Source organism: Oreochromis aureus, linkage group 18 (genome assembly GCF_013358895.1).
Source record: "Oreochromis aureus strain Israel breed Guangdong linkage group 18, ZZ_aureus, whole genome shotgun sequence".
NCBI lineage: Eukaryota > Metazoa > Chordata > Actinopteri > Cichliformes > Cichlidae > Oreochromis > Oreochromis aureus.
In genome coordinates, this window is record NC_052959.1 from 9,037,847 (window position 1) to 9,057,570 (window position 19,724).

General features: G+C 40.2%; 2 protein-coding genes across 2 annotated transcripts in view; one reads left to right on the forward strand and one right to left on the reverse strand.

Annotated features, from left to right (window-relative positions):
* The window catches only part of angptl1b (angiopoietin-like 1b), a 9,174-nt gene extending 8,112 nt beyond the window's left edge, over nt 1-1,062 (reverse strand). Inside the window, exon 1 of the mRNA XM_031732983.2 lies at nt 825-1,062. The gene's annotated coding sequence lies outside the window, so the exon portion shown is untranslated. The remainder of the gene's footprint in view (nt 1-824) is intronic.
* Nucleotides 1-11,665, forward strand: part of LOC116314302 (protein zyg-11 homolog) — a 25,172-nt gene extending 13,507 nt beyond the window's left edge. Inside the window, exons 2-14 of the mRNA XM_031732282.2 lie at nt 4,010-4,175; nt 4,432-5,231; nt 5,392-5,532; nt 7,015-7,191; nt 7,858-7,922; nt 8,209-8,308; nt 8,562-8,612; nt 8,994-9,155; nt 9,274-9,321; nt 9,458-9,658; nt 9,735-9,787; nt 10,852-10,949; nt 11,160-11,665. Of these exons, the coding sequence (XP_031588142.2) occupies nt 4,028-4,175; nt 4,432-5,231; nt 5,392-5,532; nt 7,015-7,191; nt 7,858-7,922; nt 8,209-8,308; nt 8,562-8,612; nt 8,994-9,155; nt 9,274-9,321; nt 9,458-9,658; nt 9,735-9,787; nt 10,852-10,949; nt 11,160-11,341 (2,226 nt within the window). The 5' untranslated portion in view covers nt 4,010-4,027 and the 3' untranslated portion in view covers nt 11,342-11,665. The remainder of the gene's footprint in view (nt 1-4,009; nt 4,176-4,431; nt 5,232-5,391; nt 5,533-7,014; nt 7,192-7,857; nt 7,923-8,208; nt 8,309-8,561; nt 8,613-8,993; nt 9,156-9,273; nt 9,322-9,457; nt 9,659-9,734; nt 9,788-10,851; nt 10,950-11,159) is intronic.
* The last annotated feature ends 8,059 nt before the right edge of the window (nt 11,666-19,724 follow it).

Consider the following 19,724-nt stretch of genomic DNA (forward strand, 5'->3'; position numbering starts at 1 on the left):
GGAGCTGTGAATCTCATCTGCAGTTATTACCACCGGGTTTCTCTCTGTCGTTCACACCCTGCTGGTCTTCATCAACTCGGCCACAGCATTCATTTTTCTCTCCCTCTTTTTTTCACTTATTAAAAGGGTATTTTCACCTCTACGTTCCTTGGTCAGAGCCAGACCTGACCAGATCCAGCCACCTCATCTATATTAATACAGTTCTTTGCAACCAGACGGGTCAAACTTTGCGGTGGCTGGTTTTCCCCAGCGGAGAAGGGAACTAGGAGGACTCTGCCAAATGGCCCACTAACTCTAAGTGGCACCACTGTGTGCTGGTAAGCTCCTCGATTAAAGGATTTTCTTTTATATTACTGCGAACACAGCGTACGAGTCCCTACGGTCCCATCAAACTGGTTATACCAACATACAGAATACATTATTGCAAATCATATATCCCTCCTTTTTATCCCACTCAAACTTTGTTGTGGCTTTTGCTCGGAGCCAGCAGATTTCTTTCAGGATTAGACCACAAGTTATTCTGACGGTGCCACTGATTAAGTCTGTCTGCTGAAGAGACAACATTAAACATGGTGAATGGGGCCAAGTGGTTCACATCAGACATATTTCCTTTAGGAGATTAACAGTCCTTCCACGGATCCTTCCAAAGCCATCGGAAGAAGAAGGTTTATACTCAGCACATTGCATTTAATTCTGTGTTTTGCATTCATCAAAGATCTACAGATTCAATAATGTGCACATAGTTCAAAAATATACATCCTGTCACATCAGTTTCTGAAACTTCACATGCCACTCTGAGATCTTAAAACAGGCAAAAGTCTAACCTGTGTCAGTGAGATCAATCAGTGGTCCAAGAGCTGCAGGTAGAACCCAGCTCGGTGTCTCATGCGTGCCTCCTCTGCTGGTTCTCCATTCCCATCTCCTCACTCCCAGTCTCCCTCTGACTTTGCTCTCATTGAGATTAATGGCCTGCACACTATGCTATGGCACAGGCAAAAACTGTCAACTGGAAGAGAACACTGGAGGGTGGTCCATATACAGAACGAGAGGGACTGATGGTGTGATTTTTTTTTCCTCCTGTAGTCTGAGCAGAGGCTTTGGCCCTGCCTTCCTCCTCTGATGTCAGTTTGGGGAAAAAGACTCCTCCTAATATAAAGTTTCACCACAAAGTGATGAATGCACTTGGCTGTGAGTCAGTGACTGGTGAAGGCACATGCAAAAAACAATCTTTCTGCCATCTTTTAAATCCTAACAAGATCTGGTTTGCAGGGTTAGTCTGTCTCCTACACACGCAACACGCCAGTCAGGCTTGTAAGCTGATGGCCTTTTTCCTTTTCTCCCTCTCACTCACATATTCATCTGTCAGTTTCATTCACCTAACTACTTCTCACAGTCTGCTCACTCCACGCAAATCTGTTTCCTATCAACTCGAATCTAATGACTGAATGATTCTGGCGATCCAGTAGCTCTAGCATAATAATATGAGGTCTGTTTTTTGGATGCGAGTGCTTCTCTTGTGTTTACTCCCTATATGGGATGTGTGTTCCTCCAGAGGCAATCCAAGAGCTATTGGCAGCTGTGCTTATTTGGTATGAGGATAATATGCACAGGGCTTTGCAGACAAAAAAGAACGCCCCTCAGCTAAATGTTTTGGACCGGAGAGGAAGCACAGGCTTTGAAGCATGGGGATTCTCTGTGTGGGGAGGCATACTTCAGCATGTGGGAGGACAGTATTGTTTCTGAGCAATCAAGACAGGATTCATATTGTAGAAATGTGTCTGTGCGAACGCCTTTTAGTGTGTGGGTGCTCGTGTGTGACGCACACATGTGTGAGGGCATATGTTTGTTTGTGCGTGATCGTGGGTCTCACCGCAGTGGGTGAAACTGAAAAATTACAGCAAACAGGAATGAAAAATCTTTATTTTTTAGAAAATGTTTTGAAATCTGAAAATCTGAAAAGGAAAACGTTTTTTTTAAATGAATCTTTAATTTGTAAATAAATGGTTTTAGCCTTGATAATACCAGATTTCTGAGCATGTAAAATCATATCAATGAATAAAACTAAGAAATTCTAAATTTGTTAATTATTTTGAACTAATTTTGCAGTAAGTCTGAAGACATCAAAGTGACTTTACTACTTTTCAAAATAAAAAGAATTATTCGAATATATTATGAAAACAGACATTACTCTGCAAAATGCTCCTCACAATTTTCCCCTTCCTCTGAGTTAACATGATTTGTTACTACAGACTCCACAGTATACAACAGTGGTTACCAAACTTTTTCTAACACGTGCCATTTCAGAAGCTGAAAAAATGCCCTGCAGAATCAACAATTTATGACCCATATTCCATTATTATTATCAGCCTTTAACAATAAAACATGGTAAGCATAATAACATCTGCAAACTCTAAACAAATCACCTGGTCGTCCATGCTCCACCTGAAGTGGCTCACTGCTCAAGTTTCTGAAAACCAGGTATATGAAAAGTATATATTCTGGAGGCACATAATGGAGTTTGGTCCTTTGTATCTGTGGATAATTTCTGTGAAAGTTTACGTTGAACTTCGAGACTTTAGCTGTGACTGTGGTTAAAAATAAAATCCACCTCTCTCTGTGAGCCCCTCCTTGTGGCCAAACTACTCTACTACCACCCAGTTTCACCTTCGCAAATACCATAGTTGTACCAGTTTATTCTGAATGAAGATATGAAGATGCATGAAAGCAGATACATTTTTTTTAAAAAGTGCAAAAACACAATAACAAAAATCCCAGATAAACTAAAAGAATATATTACTTCATGAGTGTGTGGAGTAAAAGAACTGACAGACCACAAAAATATCCATATTTTTATCAAAATTAGTAACTGGTTTATGTGTTTGTGTGTAAGCATATGCTTTGTGGCTATGTAAATGTGGGAGGCTCTGTTCAGTCCAAAAAGTAATAGATAGCTATTTTATATTATTTACATGTTCATATTCCTGTTCATCAAGAAAAATTAGAGGCACTTTGGGGGACCCCCAGACCTTAAGAAGGTAAGGGGGAGATACTGGTCTAGTGGAAAGTTGGAGAATACATATGCGATGTTATTTTTTATTTTTTAAGATCCAGTCCTCGTAACACTTAAAGTCACTATCCAAGTCTCACTATTTAGAATCTATGCAATACCTCCAAAGACACTTCTCTAAGCTTGTAATCGATACAGTGTTTAATCCCCTGCAATCACAGACACTGCGCCAAGCCCTCGGTGACGTCATGCGGCTTGACCAATCACAAGCTGGACATTGACAGTTGACACTTGTGGTTTGACGTCCGGCGAAAAACTGTAGCGACTTTAATCAAAACAGAGGAGCGTTTGATTAGCTGTCATTCGTTTAAAGGGGAAGAAATGAATAAATAATCAGAATAACATGGTTTAAAAATCAGGTGAACGAAGTGTTGCTGTTACTTTTTTCATTTTTCCTGCGGACTTCTCACTTTCAAGCATGGTGAGTTTGACCCCATTCCCTTCCATGTAATGTCGCCAGGGTTTTATTTTCGTGCACATCGACTCTGTGACAAGCACTCGGCTCTTGTGCAGAGCAGTGGAAGCAACAGTTGTTTTTGTCCACTTTGCCCTCCAGAAAGCGGTGGGGTCGAGGCGATTTAAACAGGCTTTGCTCGTGAGCGGAGGCTCATCTGTGGCGGATAAAATTAGACTAAGGTTAGAGATCCGTGTCACTGTAGATCCGTTGAGGCCTGAGGAAGACCACACAGACAACTGGAGGGTCTCTGTATGCTTAAATGCAATTAGAATAAACTGAAACCTCTTAATATGACATTTACATCACACATTTATGAATTATGACATATAATAAAACTTGCACTGTTGTATTTTGGCCAAATCACATAGAATATCATAATAACCCTCTAATTTGAGTCGAGTGAGATTTTTTTGAAGTGAGCATATGAGCATATACTTCTTCTGTAGTGTGTGTGATTATAGTGATACATGGTGATGCTATTGCAGGATGCGGAGGGCCCCCTGATGCTTTGTGACCTCTGCTTGGCTCAGGTGTGCCGGAGCTTGTGCTCTCTGTGCAGCATGCGAGCAGACGGCTCCATGAGCCTCATCTGGGCCCCAGTCTTCCCGCAGGAGACTGCTGACCAGCTTCTGAATCACATGGCAGCTAAAGGTAGGTCAGAAACTGAAACAGCTCTGCAAACATCAATTTCCTGCTGCTACTGAGTGGTCGCAGTTGTTTGGCAAACTGAAGGAAAGAAAACTTATTCCAAAGCATTGAAGGTGAAATCATTTATTAGTTTGCAGTAAACAGAGGTTTCAGTTTGTCATATTGCAAGAGTAGGAAAGGTATATTCCACAAACATAAATATGGCTTAACCGATGCTTCTTTTTCCTACAATATCCCTATGTTTGTTTCTTCCCGTAAGAGATACTGAATGACACAACTGTTGGGATTTTCCGAAACTGCAAAGAACTCCGTCTGCGCCGAGCCTCCATTCGGAGCTGTCCACTGTCTGCAGAAGCTTTCCGCCTGGCTCTTTGCCCTCACCGGCTCCTGGAACTAGATGCCTCCTGGGTCTCTGGTGGTCTTACTGGGGCTGACATTGTCTCAGGCTTGGCCTCCAACCCAGAATGCAGATCCAGCCTGCAGAGGTTGTCCCTCAACGGTTTACGTCTGGACTGGGAGTCTTTAGAGGCAAATGGTGGGATCCATGTTGGCTTCAGCTCCTTGCGGGGCCTTAGAATGCTAAACCTTGCCAACACAGACCTAAATGATGCTGCCCTTGAGGATATCTGCACTCTCCCTCACCTGGAGACGCTGGATATTTCTTGCAGTGCTATCTCTAAGCTCACTGCACTTCTTGAGTGCAAAAACACCCTGAGATCCCTAATTGCCCACAGGCAGCGGCACCTGGATATGTCCCCTGCCCGGCTGGTCTTTGTCTTTAGCCAGCTTCATGCTCTCAAGCATCTGGACTTTTCAGAGGACCACTTTTCTGTGGATGACAGCGATGGAAGAGATGGAGATGAGACAGTGCGGCAGCTTCTGGAAGGGAGTCCCCAGGTCCTCCCATCACTAGTTTCTTTAGATATCTCTGGCAGGAAGAGAATCAGTGAAGCTGCAATCAGAAGCTTTGTGGAATCCAGAAGTGGACTGGTCTTTTTGGGCCTGCTAGCCACTGGGGTTAGCTCCTGTGACTTCTTTTCTACACAGAAAAACCTAAAAGTAAGAATCTTTTACTACCCAGGGAATGCAATGGTAGAAATACAAGCTTGATTACTGCACAAGCTTCTCATTTATTTTTGACTTGAGGCTCTGTTTGTACTCTTTCTGAATATTCCCACTGCATTTCCTGTCTCTGTAATGCTGCTGAATGTGTGTTCAGGTAACAGGAGAGGCTGATGAGAAGCAGGTGTGTGAGGCACTCAGAAGGTACAGAGACCGTGAGTGTTTCGTACGAGAGGCCCTTGTCCATCTCTACAGCCTAACCACCGACACTGACAAACCACAGCCAGACGTGCTGAAGGTGTTGTGGTCTGCATTGCTTACCGACATGTCTTTAGTAAACCTGTGGAATGATTTGTTTGATTGGGTGATAGCAGAAAATCAGTTGGCAACTATTTTGTTCAGCTTAGAAGCAAAAACTTACCAAAAGTAAGATTTTACTGTAGTATCTCCCTTTGTTCTCCATTGATCTTTTCCCTTGTTCATTAATTTCTTTTTTAAAAACAGTACTCTCACTGAAACCAGCATTTCCTTTTTTAAATTAAGACTTTGTCAAGAGAAACAGGATATGCAGAGAACAATGCAAACATTCACACCATATCTCAAAGTACTAAAACATGATTCATTGAAATAAAGGAAATAGTAATATAAATAATAGTTTTTCTCAAAAATCTTTGGTGTTTTAAACCACTTTCCTAATTTACAGCTTTAATGTCCTGTGAATTGTGGATATTGAAGAGGTGGTGAGGCCGTTTAAATTACAGCCTTGATGTTAAATAGTACAGTCCAACTGTACAGATGAATTGGTTGAATAGAGCTGAGAATTGAACAGGAGAACATGCAGATTGGATATTGCTTTCATTACTTTTTCGGAAACACATGCTTGTGTACTACAGTGATTCCCAAATGGGGTACAGTATCACAGAGAGTACTTCTGCAAGATCCTTAAGTATAGCAAGATTAACACAACTGCTAACACTGACCTAAAAAAAACTGAATCAAAGAATTAGGTACAAAATGATATAATTAATATAAAAATTAGCTAATTGTATGTAAGCCATTTTAATTTTTTTGCTAAACCAAAGTGATAAAGAGTTGGAATGTAGGAGCTAGCTAAAATTTTGAGTAAATATCTGTAAAATATTTTGGTGAAGTGTTACAGTTAAACTATTGGCTAACGTGGTTGAGTAAAATAAATTAGCTACATGAAATTCTGAATGCAAAGTTATGAAGTATTTAAATATGGCTTGAAGTTATATTCTTAGCATAGTGTGTAGCTAGCTACGATTAGCCACTAGTGTTAGCCAGTCTTAATAGCTACTTATTTATAATTTTAGAGCTAGCTAAAGTTATGAATAAAAATAATTGATAAAAAGTAACAGGTAAACTGTAAGTTAAGATTATGAATTGAAAGTTTAAATTGTAATGTAAAAGTATGGATAAATAGTTAATATTTTTAGCTATCAGTATAAATGAAATTGGTAGCTAAAAGGATAAACGTAAAGTTATTGGTCACTAAGTGTCAAGTGAAATGAATAGCTGTTACAATGAGTCGAAGCTCAGAGTAGTAGTGAATGGTTGACATTGTGAACTTATAGTGATGGATGGTTAAAACAATTAGCTGATTACAGCTGAGAAATAAGTCGAAAGGGTTTATCGTTCAGTTTAGTGCAAATGAACATAAATTGGTGCTTTTTTTTTTTTTTGAGACAGTGCTCTGAGTATATTTCAGATAAAAAATGTTGGGCACTACTAATATAATGGATATTTTGTTGTCCTATAGCTGGTGGTGTGTGGTATGCAGAGGCACCCCACCTCCTTGCACATCCACCTGGTCGCCACAGCGTGTGTGTTCAACCTGACCACTCAGGACTTGGCAGAGGCCATGCCCATCAGCTTGCTCAGCTCTACTGTCACCCAGCTATTAAACACCATGAAGAATTTCCCCAACCACCAGCAGGTCAGGAATATGCTCAGTGCCTCGAAGGCTTTCACACAGGATGTGGCATGTGCTCTACTCGCCTTTGGGTTCACTACTAATATTAGGTGTTTTAGGAGTTTTAAAACTTGGCGTCTCTACTGGGATGGAAACTTGTTTTCCACAAAAGGTTTTTGTATTAATCTTCTGGTGAGAGTGTGTGTATGTGTGTGCACTCCAAATTTTCAGACTTATGATATCAACTTTTCCTCATTTTGCCTTCCCTACCTGCTGCCAGGTCATAGCCTCCTTTCCACTAGCTATGTGTGCTTCCCAGCAGGCATGGGTCAAAGTTGAAATATGCTGAACCCGCAAATGCTCCTGAGCTGTGCATTTGCTTTGCGCAGCAGCAAAGTGCTGTTGCGTGGTGCAAGCTATTGAAGATAATGGATGCACTGAAAAACCATTATTTCAGGTAATGGATGGATTTCAGTGCATGCCCCATCCTTTGTGAAAGCCACCATCAGATTTTAGAATCATAATATCATGTAGTTGTATACCAGCAAAAGGTGGCACTCAATGGTTTTGTTCTAGCTGAGTTGCTATTCACCAGAATCCAACTTAATTCCGTCACTTAATCCAGATTGTAGTTGTAGTTGCTCTATAATACCCCATACTTCAATTCATGAAGTGTTACCGTCTCTCCAGGTGCAAAAGAACTGTCTGCTGGCCCTCTGCAGTGACTACATCCTCCAGGAGGTTCCTTTTGACAAGTTAGTTTACTTTCCGTCAGTCGTAATATGACCTTTGAGTCCATTGGTCTGGCAGTAGCCAAAATAATCAGTGCATGCATAGAGTGGCACTGTAGTGTTTTTCCATCAGATTGGAGTCCAGCTGAGTTGTGTTTTTTTTTTTTTTTCTGAAATGCAACTGCCAAAAGAAATAGTTCTTCCAGATGTTAAACCAAAGCAGTGAACTTTTCACAAGGTTTTTCTGTGCATCACTGGTGTATTTCTGTAATACTGTGTTCCTTATATCCACGCTGTTATCGTGCTTCAGGTATTTGGCGGCAATGCTGGTGATTAACTGGCTGAGCAGCCACGAGGATCCGACCCTGCAGAGGATGGCTGTGGCTGTCATCTCCATTCTGGTGGCCAAGGTCAAGACTTTTCTCGCTTGCTGTGCATTAGTCTGCTGCTGGAAAATAGTGGTGGCACCTTTTAATCCTACCTGTTGAGAGCTAACCCTGTGACACTTATTTCAGCGAGCGGCTTTATGCTTTCATTTAGTCCAGTTAAATGTGGACAATTTTCCTGTGGGATAAAAGTACCTTCTTGTTTTAGACTGACATTTAGAAGAATGGATAAAAAAACCCTTAAAAGAAGCACTCATCCATTTGTTTTTATGTGCAGTTGTCCACAGAGGAGATGGCACAATTCAGCAAGGATATCTTTATAATGAAGGTACATTAAGGCTCTCACGGGTTTATTTCTAATTCTCTCCCTCTGTTTTTCTCTCCCTCACCGTCTTTCTCACCTGTCCATTTACAGTTACTTAATGCATACACCTCTCTACTTGATGCCCTTGTCATTCCATCGCTTAATGCACGCCTACGCCTCAATTTGCTCTTTCTCTGCTTTTCAGTCACTTCGTCTTGCTCTCCACATTTAGTTATCCTCTTTTGCTCTATGTCTAAAGCTACACATTAGTATGTTCCTGCTATATGTACAATATTTCTCCTATATATTTATTTATTCTACAAAAAAAGTAATCTCCCATTTTTTCTCCCCCTCTGTGCTTTTCCACGGTGTCATATTTCCTCTTCTTGTTGTCTCTGTTAACAGCAGCTGCTGGCTATTGTGCAGCAGAAAGCCATGGTTGGAGTTGTCGACTCCACTCTGAAGTTTGCCCTGAGTGCTCTGTGGAACCTGACGGATGAAATGCCAGTAGCAGCGCGCAATTTCATTGAGTGCCGGGGCTTGGAGCTGTACGAGGAGGTTCTGGAGGTAGAGGAGACCAGAAAACATAACAATAGACACACTGATTAAAAATGAACCCTCACAAAGAGAGACGTTAACATAAGAGTGTATGTTTCCTCTCATGCTGTTCCCTTTTGCTTTGCAGTCCTACTACACTGAACCTTCTATTCAGCAGAAAGTTCTTGGCCTTCTGGTGGGTAGTGTATATACTTTTAAATGAAGTCGTCTGTAGGCAGCCGTAATCATACACAAAGCAGTTCCTGTGTTATGCTCGCCTTTTATGTTATGTTTTTGCAGTCACTGCTATAATTGGTCTCCCTGAATTGCAGAACAACATTGCTGAGGTGGAGGAGTTGCAGGCTGATCTGATGGAGGAGGACCTTTTGGAGCACATTCTCAGTCTCTTGCAGGACTCTCAGGTGGATGTGGGGGTTCGCTACTTTGCAGGGGGGATACTGGCGCACCTTGCTTCCAGACCAGATGCCTGGACCCTGGAAAATGAGTTGCGCAGCACAGTACTGAAGCAGCTGGTGTGTGTGTGTTTTGAATGCTGCTTTTCACGTAAGACCTACCACATTTTGTGAATATGCCTTTCTATCTCGGCAGCATGATTCCATCATGACGTGGACCCATCTTGAGAGGGAGATGGTATCTTACAGGTGAGAGAATAGCAAAGATAGAACAGAAATCTGTAAAGAGAGAATAAAACTAGTCTCAGTTTGACATCAGGCATGAGCTACATACTGAATAACACTTTATTTAAACAGTTTCCCATTAATTAGGTTACACATGTTACATTCTCTTTAGATGACTCAACATTTGCGCAGTTTTTGCCCAGTTTAATCAGTGTAATACAAGCCTGATCTTAAACACCATGGACAGTTCCTTTTAACAGTTTTTACCTCTCAGCCTGAAACACTTGGGGCATTAACTAGGTTAACCAGGTGGGCAGCAGTGATGACAACCAACCTGATGATAACTCAAGAAAAGGTTCTCTGATAGCTTTGAATATCAGCGGCCTTGACCTCATGATTAAGGTAAGACTTCAAGGTCAGAGGTCAAGTTTAGTGAACACAGTAGCTTGAGAAGGAGGTCATGTAGGATCTTTTAAACCATGCCTATAGGTATATTTACTCAGGAAGGATATCATATAGGCTTCTCATATGATAGCATAGCTGCATCTACTGACAATCTCCGATACTTTTGGATTTTGCAACTTTAATATAATTCATGCATTGTTTTCTCAATGGTGCAGCTATACCAGCACCACTGTTTCAGCGTTTTAGATAAAATGACTTTTTCCCAACTGGCATTCATAAAATTTTCTTAGTGATAATAACCCTTCTGCTGTAACTGTATGAATTTTCCAGCCAGGGCACAATTTGATAGCTGAAGTCTTAAAAGATGACCTGGTAATTATGTGTTATAAAACTTGTCCTTCCACTAGATTTATGGCAGCTAAAGATTCGACTGCCAGGAGCCTGAGGGGTAACACTGGCACTTGCCAGTTTGTTTGTTTTTTGTTGTTGTTGTTGCTGTTCGTTTCTTTTTTTTCTGCTGGGTTATACCCAGAATTCTACCACAAGTGCTACAGAAAGCTCAGACATCACAAAACATCCTTAACGTGATTGAGAATCATTTTCTGCATCACCTTAGCTCACATACTCAGCTGGATTGCATCTGGGACAAACAAAAACTGAGTTATTTGATGTCCATGTTTCAGGTCGTTCCATCCGTTTTGCCCTCTGCTTCAAACTTGTCAGCCCGCAGGCGTGCAGCTGTGGGCAGTCTGGGCCATACATCTGGTCTGCACTCAAAACAGTAAGACACACACACAAACACAGCTGTAGAGATCCAAGGACGGTTACACTATCGGCGTGATGGGTTGATCTTAAACAATTGTTTTATTCATGCAAAAATATGATCATATTTTATAGGCTGTTTGGTTTATTAATAGTCAGGTCATGTTGGGACTTGAGCGCTATCCCTCTTTCATCTTTTTATCGCTTCTCCTCTCCTCAATCCATCCAGCTTCACACTACAGCAGCATGCTGGAGAAGGAAGGCCTGACTGAACTTCTGAAAGCTTTGGCTGCACATCCCAGCACACACAGTGACATTAAAGGACTATCAGACAGCATCTTGAGCATGGTTGAGCAACATCAGATTCATGCGGGAGCGTTCAACAATCAGACGGCACCTCAAAGCTCTTGACAGAAGTGTTAAAAAAAGAAGCATTGTACTTGATTTGCTATCTTTGAGCTATATCTGAAATATGCTAGATATATAGTTGCAGAGAAAGCAGATGCAGTATCAAGGTGCAGACACTTAATGCTAATCCTCTGGAAACATATTTAATAGAATAAACCACATAATGCATAATATTTATTTCATATGGACAGTGTATTTGCTTGATGTAAAAAGTTATTTGTGTTATCTATTTTTTAAACTGTTTACTTACTTTGAAACCAGAGTTGTTGTTTACAGAGCGAATGTTCTACTTTGACATGTGCACTGTTTTTAGTCTACATTGATAATGGGCTGAACAGCATATAAGCTTAATAAAATGAACTGCAGCTAAAAATGGATTGACTTAAGGTTTTAATTTCAAACCTGTCACTAGGGGGTGCTTTAGTACTGTATTTTTGGGACTGTTTTGCCCTTAACGTGTATTTGTGTAAATTATTTAGGCACTAGATTTATGGATTCCAGGTCATCATCATGTGATAAGTGGCTAGGTACCAGCAGGCTTAACCTGCTGTTTATCTGTTTTTCTCTCCTCTTCTTATTTTTCTGTTCTCTCGCACACTGTCGCTCTCTCTGTCTCTCCCTGAAGCTGAATTCATTATGTTTTATGTAATACAGCCGGAAGACAGAACTGCTTGTAGGCATCGAGAGTGTCTATTATAAATTGTTCTATTAATAATTCCTTTTGAGAAGTGAATTTAAAAAGCTCGTGTGAATATTTGACTTTTACCAGGCTGCTCAACATTTTAAGTGTCAATTTGCTTCGATTCACCTGTTTGAAAAAAAAAAAAAAAAAAAATCCCAGCAGGAATTTAAAAATATTTATTAAAAATAATATGATGTTGCATGTTGTGATTCAGCCAGGTTTCTCATTTCCTTGGAAGTGGTGAGTTATTCTTTACCCTTGAAAACGGGAACCAGATCTGATCCAGAGACAGCATTTATCACAGACTCACCTTCTAAACTTTAAACTCACAGTGGCAACCCGGTGGGATTAAAAGTTAAAGTGCCAACAACCAGAGAGGTGTGAAGTTCAAGTCATGAGAAGGGTGGAAAAACAGCACTTCCTTCGAGGGTTTTCATTACAGTAGTGCTGTTACTCTATAGCATAGAACTCAACTTTGAACCAGTGTAATCTGTCCACACAGGAAAAGACGGCGTGTGATGAGGTAAAGTGAATGGAGAGAACCGAGCCGAAGGACAACAGCGCTGTGCACTGTTACAGGTCTAAAGTTTCTTTCTGTTGCTCGAGGAACCTATCAATATTTAAGTGACATGAGGAAGAAGCAGACAGAAGGATATCAGATGGACAAAAGCAAGGGGGGAAACATGGAAATAGTTTGTAAAGTTTGTAAAAAAAGAAGAAAAAAGCTGAGACAGGGCCAACTAAAGTCTAATTAGGTTAATTAACAAGAAGTCAGTGAGATGATTATGTATAAAGAGAGCTTCCTAACGAGACTGATTGTCTTTACTATTTGTAAGAAGTAAAGACGGAAAGGGGTTCATGACTCATGCTTGATTCACGACTTTGTGAAATCATTTGGAGGTTTCAAGGTATTTTAAAAAGAAATCAACAGAAGTCAAAAGCCGCAATTGAATGGCTGTATTCACTGGGCTGACTGAATTAAAAATGGACGTGATTCTGTCAGGCAAAATTAGTGTATGTGATATATTATTGATGATAGACTATAGTGTTTGCTAGATGCTTGTATCAAGTGTTGGAATGCAGAAATTTTGGAGTTTCAAAATTGACCCAGATGTCTCCGAAGATTCCAGCCCACGATTTTTCATTTTCGTGTCAAAGTCATGGAGCTAATACTGATTCAACTTGAAGACTATTAACTGTTCACTGTGAAAGTACAGGAACACAGTACTTTTTGGGCATGTCAACCTTTTTCCTTGACCCTCACTTGATCCCTGAAACTCCTTCCCTGTGTCTCTCAGTTGCTTTCACCTCCAGCCTCATAATGTGCCTGGACTCCTGTCCAAGAGGAGTTTTTTGATGTGAAAATGCACACACATACAGTGCAAGCAATCCTGAAGGTCACTAAATTATTTCATTTGTTCCAAAGATTGAAGTATTAAAGCCACCATTTGCAGGACTTTGTCAGTGCTAGAAGCAGTTAATGTACAGTATATGAATTAGACATGAAACTTTTTTGTATTAAGCTAAGCTTAACTCATTGTTGGTATTTATCAGACAGCAAGAAAGTATTTTGTTTAGAGAAAGAGAGAAGGGCGGAGATTGGCAAAAAGCTAGAAATAGGCACGTCAGTAGGGAAAATGGCAGGTGCAGATATTTCTGGCCATATGGCCAAAATATATAAGAGACAAATAAAGCAAGGGAGTGATTTAAGAGATAAGAGGAACAGAGCCAGTCAAATGAAAATTAAAGTCCCTTTCATGCTTCACAATTGCATGTGCAAAAAATACCACAGACCAGTTTGCAAAGTGCCTGTCTCAGTCTGAAATACCATTGTACTGCTTTTGAGTTGGAGCTTAGTGTGAGTAAGCATCTCGTTATCTCACTTGTGCAGCCAGCTCCGTTGGATTAAAACAACTGTGAACTGGTCTGGGTGCCCAGAATACACTCATGTAAAATGCAACACATCTCCAGCTGCGAATGTCTGTGTGCCTGTTCACTTGTGTGCGACGGTCTCTGCAGTGCATATGTGCCTATTGGCTTTACAGGTTTTTGACTTGGAAGCTAATTAGACACCGACTAGCCTTCTACATACCCACAGAGCAAGAGCGGAAGAAAACACGTTTTAAGAAAAGAAGAGGAGGAGAGGAGACGTCTAAGAAGGCGAAACCAAAAAAAAGAAGAAGAAGAAAAAAACACTTCTCCAGGCAGAACTGTGACGCACAAAAGGACACACCATCTCCTCTCCAATGACCTTTTATTGCTGGGGAAGGATACAGAGTTGGCAGGCCCCTGAGCCTGTGTGGAAATACAGTGTGTAACAGCAGCAGGACCATCCTCCTCTTTGCCAAGTGAAGGCAGGGGTTCACTCTTTACCATCAATCAATAGCCTCTTTCCAAGGGAGGGATAAGTAGAAGTTGTCAATATTGAGTCCAATAGAATATATATTGCATGTGACAGAAATCAAATCAAACAGTAATGTTATTTTGCAACAAATCCCACGACACAAATAATTTGCTTTGAGAATGTACTGAGATCACAATGGAGGAAATGAGGGAAGAAAAAAACTAGTGGAAAACCCGTGTTTGCAGATCCTGATCCTTGTTCCTTGCTTCTGTGGTCAGAAATTAATTTAAATGACAAAATATTAAAGAAAACTTGGAGTATAAAACAAGAGCCCTCGTTAGCCTTTGTGTGTTCACAAATGCATGCAAAAGAAATGCATTTAAGTTTATATACGTTAAAGTATTTTCTTTACAGGCGTACAGCATGTATTGCAGATTGGTCTCAGCTGACATTAATTTGGGTCTGATTAATGATGAAATTCTCACGTAACAGCTGTGACACAGACACCAGATTTCCACCCTTCTGTGGAAATATCCCCCTCATCTCCAAGTTCAGTTTAAGTCATTCCACTGTTCCATGACTAAAGGATTATTTTCCTATTTGATGTGTGTGTGTGCATGACTGTGTGTAAGTGAGCATGTTTGTAAGTAGATGTGTCAGAGGGCTATTACGGTCGGTTAGAGCCAGTCTTACTTCATGTCACATCTCCCATCTGCAGGCATTTTTACATTGGCCCGTTTGCCTCCAGCTCAGTGGGTGCACACAGTGGTGCAAAAATATGAGCAGGAAACAGGGCTGCGGGAGCTTCTGCGTCCAGTAGCTGTGTGCATTTCCTTGTCTATTTACTGAACTGGCTCGCAGTCACAGCTGTAATGTGACCATATCCAGTTGGGCGCATCTCTGTCCTGGAGCACATCCTGACCACTGCCTCAGCTTGGCTTTTGAATGATGGGATATGAAAATGAAAACAAACATCCATTCGCAAGCACTACAACTGCCTTAAGTACTGCTATTATTTCGAAGCCACAGTTCAACATCTTGGGAAATGTGGTCTTACTACTTGCTAACTTGCCAATGGTCAGATCAAATGATTGTTGCCCCTCAGGTTTGTATGTTAATGTGATGCTGTAGCCAGTTGCCGCTGAACTTAGATTAACGTGGAACCAGAAGGAAACAGCGACCCTAACCCAACCTGCCAAATGAATGTTACATTTTTGTTTAAAGGAGCATTGCAGTCCTATATAAAATACAAATGGCAGCTTTTAAATCCTTTTATGGTTCTGTGAATAGAAAGAATCGCTTCTCTTGCATTACCACTCTGCCCTTTGAACACCTGTTCTGGCGCTATGTACCAGCAGTTGCGCTAGTTGGTGTGTAACCATCGTCCACGAAAAAACTGCTGGTCTTCAAAGATAAGAAATCAACTCATCTAGCACTTTTTAAACCCACTTAAATTTTTACCTTTGTGTTATGCCAGCTTAGTTTCCTTCCAAGAGCTAAGCTAGTTGTCTTCCTCTATTTTTATGCTATGTTAATAAGCTGCTGGCTTTTCATCAGATACAAGAGAAAGCTTTCTACTTTATTTTACCATCAGAAAGAAAGCAAATTATTTCAATTTTGTTTGTGATGCGAAACAATACTATTGTGCTCGCTGTCAGAATCAGTGTTAATAAGAGTCTTTCTACCCCAAGGGGAAATTAGAGGCAGAACCAAGGCTTCTGTCTCTGTGTGTTTAAGCATACATGTGCCTAAGTACGGGTTGACCGTGAAGCACGGGGGTGTAACAAGTGCAAAATGTTCCATTTTACTTCATCCACTTAAATATTGAAATTCAGCTCATTCACGTACTATGCAACAGAAAGCTGTTATTACTCAAACCCAAGCTTTGCAAACCTTCACCTTGTGTAAGCGAACAGCAACTGCAGCATGTATTAGGACAGGGAGACGTGGGTTTTCCTTGTCATTTCATGTGTGTCACTGTGCTGACATGAATTGGGGCAACCAGCAATCCTTTTTCCAGTCTGCACCCTCACCCTTGCCTGTGGCATCACGTGGCCTAATCAGTAAGCTGCAGCAGAATCTAACACAGGCTCACAGTCAAAATGATCGAGCTTATGCATCTATGTGTATATATGAGAGTTAGTTAGTTAGTTAGTAGTATGCAGACCTGAATAGACCTGCACATTAAGCAATGCATTACTGACAGAACCCATGCAAATATTACACCCAAAGCCATGGAAGCAATCAGGAGCAGAGGACTGAAGTGTCCACAGGAATCTCAGCATACTGCTGAAGTAACAGTATATATAATTATGCATGCACCAATCAAAACATTGGTACATGCATAATTATATATAGTGTTATGAGTCAGCATTAATATCAAGAGAAAACAAGCAACAAAAAATTAGAAGTGTCTTATGTATGTGGTTATGTACGTGGTTTATATTTGCTTTCTTCTTTTAATAGCTGTCAAGGAGTGCAACAAGAAAACTTCCATAAATACTGTGTTTATACTGGATAGTATGCTATTATTGTGCTTTCATTTCCTCACATAAAACATAAAACACTACCTTTTTTTTCTTTTTGGACAAATCACAAGAATATGTGACTGCAAGTGCCAGTAAATGTGTGAAGAAAGGTTTCTCACTAGTAGATGCAGATCACGTTACAGAAAGGCATCAGATTGTGCAGATGCCTTCACATGTTTCAGCACACAAATTCTGCCATATTCGGCCGACCTTGACATTATCAGAATAGCAAAACTGGCTCTCATTAATTTGATTGTGTGTGTGTGTGTCTCAAAATGTCTTCGGTAAAGTATTTTTTTCTACTTTGCTTTCAGTTCTGTGAGATGTTGTACTTGTTACAGCGACTTAAACTTGGATACATCCAAACATTTGACTTCAAACACAGGAAAAAAGTATCTGATCTAATGCTTCGCATGTCTGTCATAGCTTATTTTTTTCTTTAATCAAATGAATAATTCTGAGATTTAACAGGAACAGTACACATAAAAAAGGCAGCCTGATGTCTCGGTTCAAGCAAGGAGTTTTGTTTTTTTTAATCTTCCTCCTTATTTCTAAGTTGATACTAAAGTCAGGGTCAATGGAGAGCAATTCTAGATAAGTATTAAAAGCATGGAAGGTTTGTGACATGGAAACCTGAAGCATAGCAAGTGTTCATGTTCATGTTTGTCCTTGAAAAGTAATTCAGTCACCAAAAAAATACAAATAATTGTTTTTTTAAGCATTTTGAAATGATCACAAATAGGATGTTTTCGTATGTTACAGGAAATCCTATTTCATTCTTTAATGAACGTATACACACCTTGTAAGGCTTTTTGGTGCATTAACAGTGCATGCAGAAGTAGATAGGACACTGCACTCAAACCCAACAGAAAAGAAATCACTTATCACATTGTCCTGTTTGCTCGCCATCCAGCAGGGCCCACTGCCAAAACAGATCTCAGCAGCTGGCACTTGTGGGCTCTCTCCACTTCACAACAACTGTAGAACCTTAACACAAATACAGCCACTGTAGTTTGTTTCTGGGCTAATGATTAAGGGAAAGATGGATTACAGTACAAAAACATGCCCCAGCGGTGCACGGACTGACACTCTCACTGTGCAAAGTGACACATAAAGCTACATCGTACACTCTGTCACATACATGGGGATAAATGCACTCCTTAAAAGGAGTTCCTCCTCTCCTTCCTGTCATACCTGCAGGTGGAGCGACAACAAGACATTTATAATGTTACACAGAGGAGCTCGAGCTGTGTCACAGTTGTATTGCTTTGCTTAGCGCCATCATCGAGGTCCTTGAGAAAACTGTCAGTGTAAAAAAAACAATTCTATATAAGATGGCTGTCTGGTTTAACCGAATAGTTTTTGTGCATTTTATAATACTAGGAAAAGGTTTTGTATATTTGAACTGGGTCTATAGTTATCACAGAAAATTTGGCAAACATTTCTAGTTTCCTTCTATTGGATTTTTTTTGCGAATGCTGTAAATCAGACATGTAAAAAAGATGGTAACACAAGATGAATTCATTTTTTTTTGAGTGAGAGGCATACTGTATCCATCCACTAAATAAAAAGCCAGTACATGGTTAGCCTAGCTTGGTATTAAAACAATGGAATGCAAACAGCAAAAGTGTTTTTTACTTTGATGGTTGATTTTAACTAATAGATTTAGAACTAATCTGGCTGTAGGTGCGAATGTGAACCATTGTCTGTCTCTCTGTGCTAGTCCAGCCTCTCACCCTATGACAGCTGGGGGGATGGATGCATGGATGCATGCATATTTTGACTATGGCTTAGAAATAATAGTCCGACTTAGATGTCTAAATTTATCCACACACATTTGTTTAGCTCTTAAATATCTTAAGTGGGATTATTTTGCTATAAATTCCTTATAAGTTTAAACCTCTGAATGTATTCAGCATTACTGCTCCTTAGACTGTATATTAAAGATGGATGTAGCTTCTGTTCCTAAAAGGTGAAGCTAATGTGAAAGTGCCTTAAACCTGATTCTTTCTTGTGGCCAGCAGGGGGCGACTACACAGTTTGCAAACAGAAGTTCAGCAGTTTAATAATTTATGGCAAAATGGGCCTTCAACTCCCGCTGTCTTTGACTTCATTAAGAGTTTTAAAAAAATAATAATAATAGCTATATGGTCTCAGATGGTAGTTTCAATTCTTATTGAATATAGCATGATGTTTAGTTTGTAAACCATGATCTCCTTTAGAGATGGTTTATGGTTGATAAATCATTACTGTATGAGTGTGCAGTGTCCCTCCAATTCTCACTCAGATCCACCACTTTCTTGTCACATCTGGTTTCAACACAGCAAATGTCTGTCTTGAGTTTTATTATTTATTTATTTTTATGATATCAATACAGCGAAACAGCTGTGGGCCAATAGCTGTAGGCAGTAGGTGAAGGCCTTTTTTGGAGGAAAATATTTTTGTGCTCCTTCACTGAGCTACAAATCCAGTTAGAGCTCTGTTTCTGTCAAGCAAGCCGTCAACATCTTTAGTTCTGGTATCCAGCTTTCCTCACTACATCCATAAAATATCCATATTAAAGCATCTTGCAGGAATATTCAGTGAAAAATGTACCAATAAAAAAGACAAACTGATCTGGAGAAAAAAAAGCAACTACAGTCACAAAAACACACTTTCCCTACTCAGTGTTAACAATATCATCAGCAAAGCACGAACTGTAAGCCACGTTTTCTGTCTTTATGTCAACTGGTGTTACTATAGTGCAGGTCGCAGTTCACAGGTAACCTGGGGGTAGCTTACTTTTTAGCTTAAGATTTTATCTTTGCCTTGAAATCAGTCTTGATTTTTTTT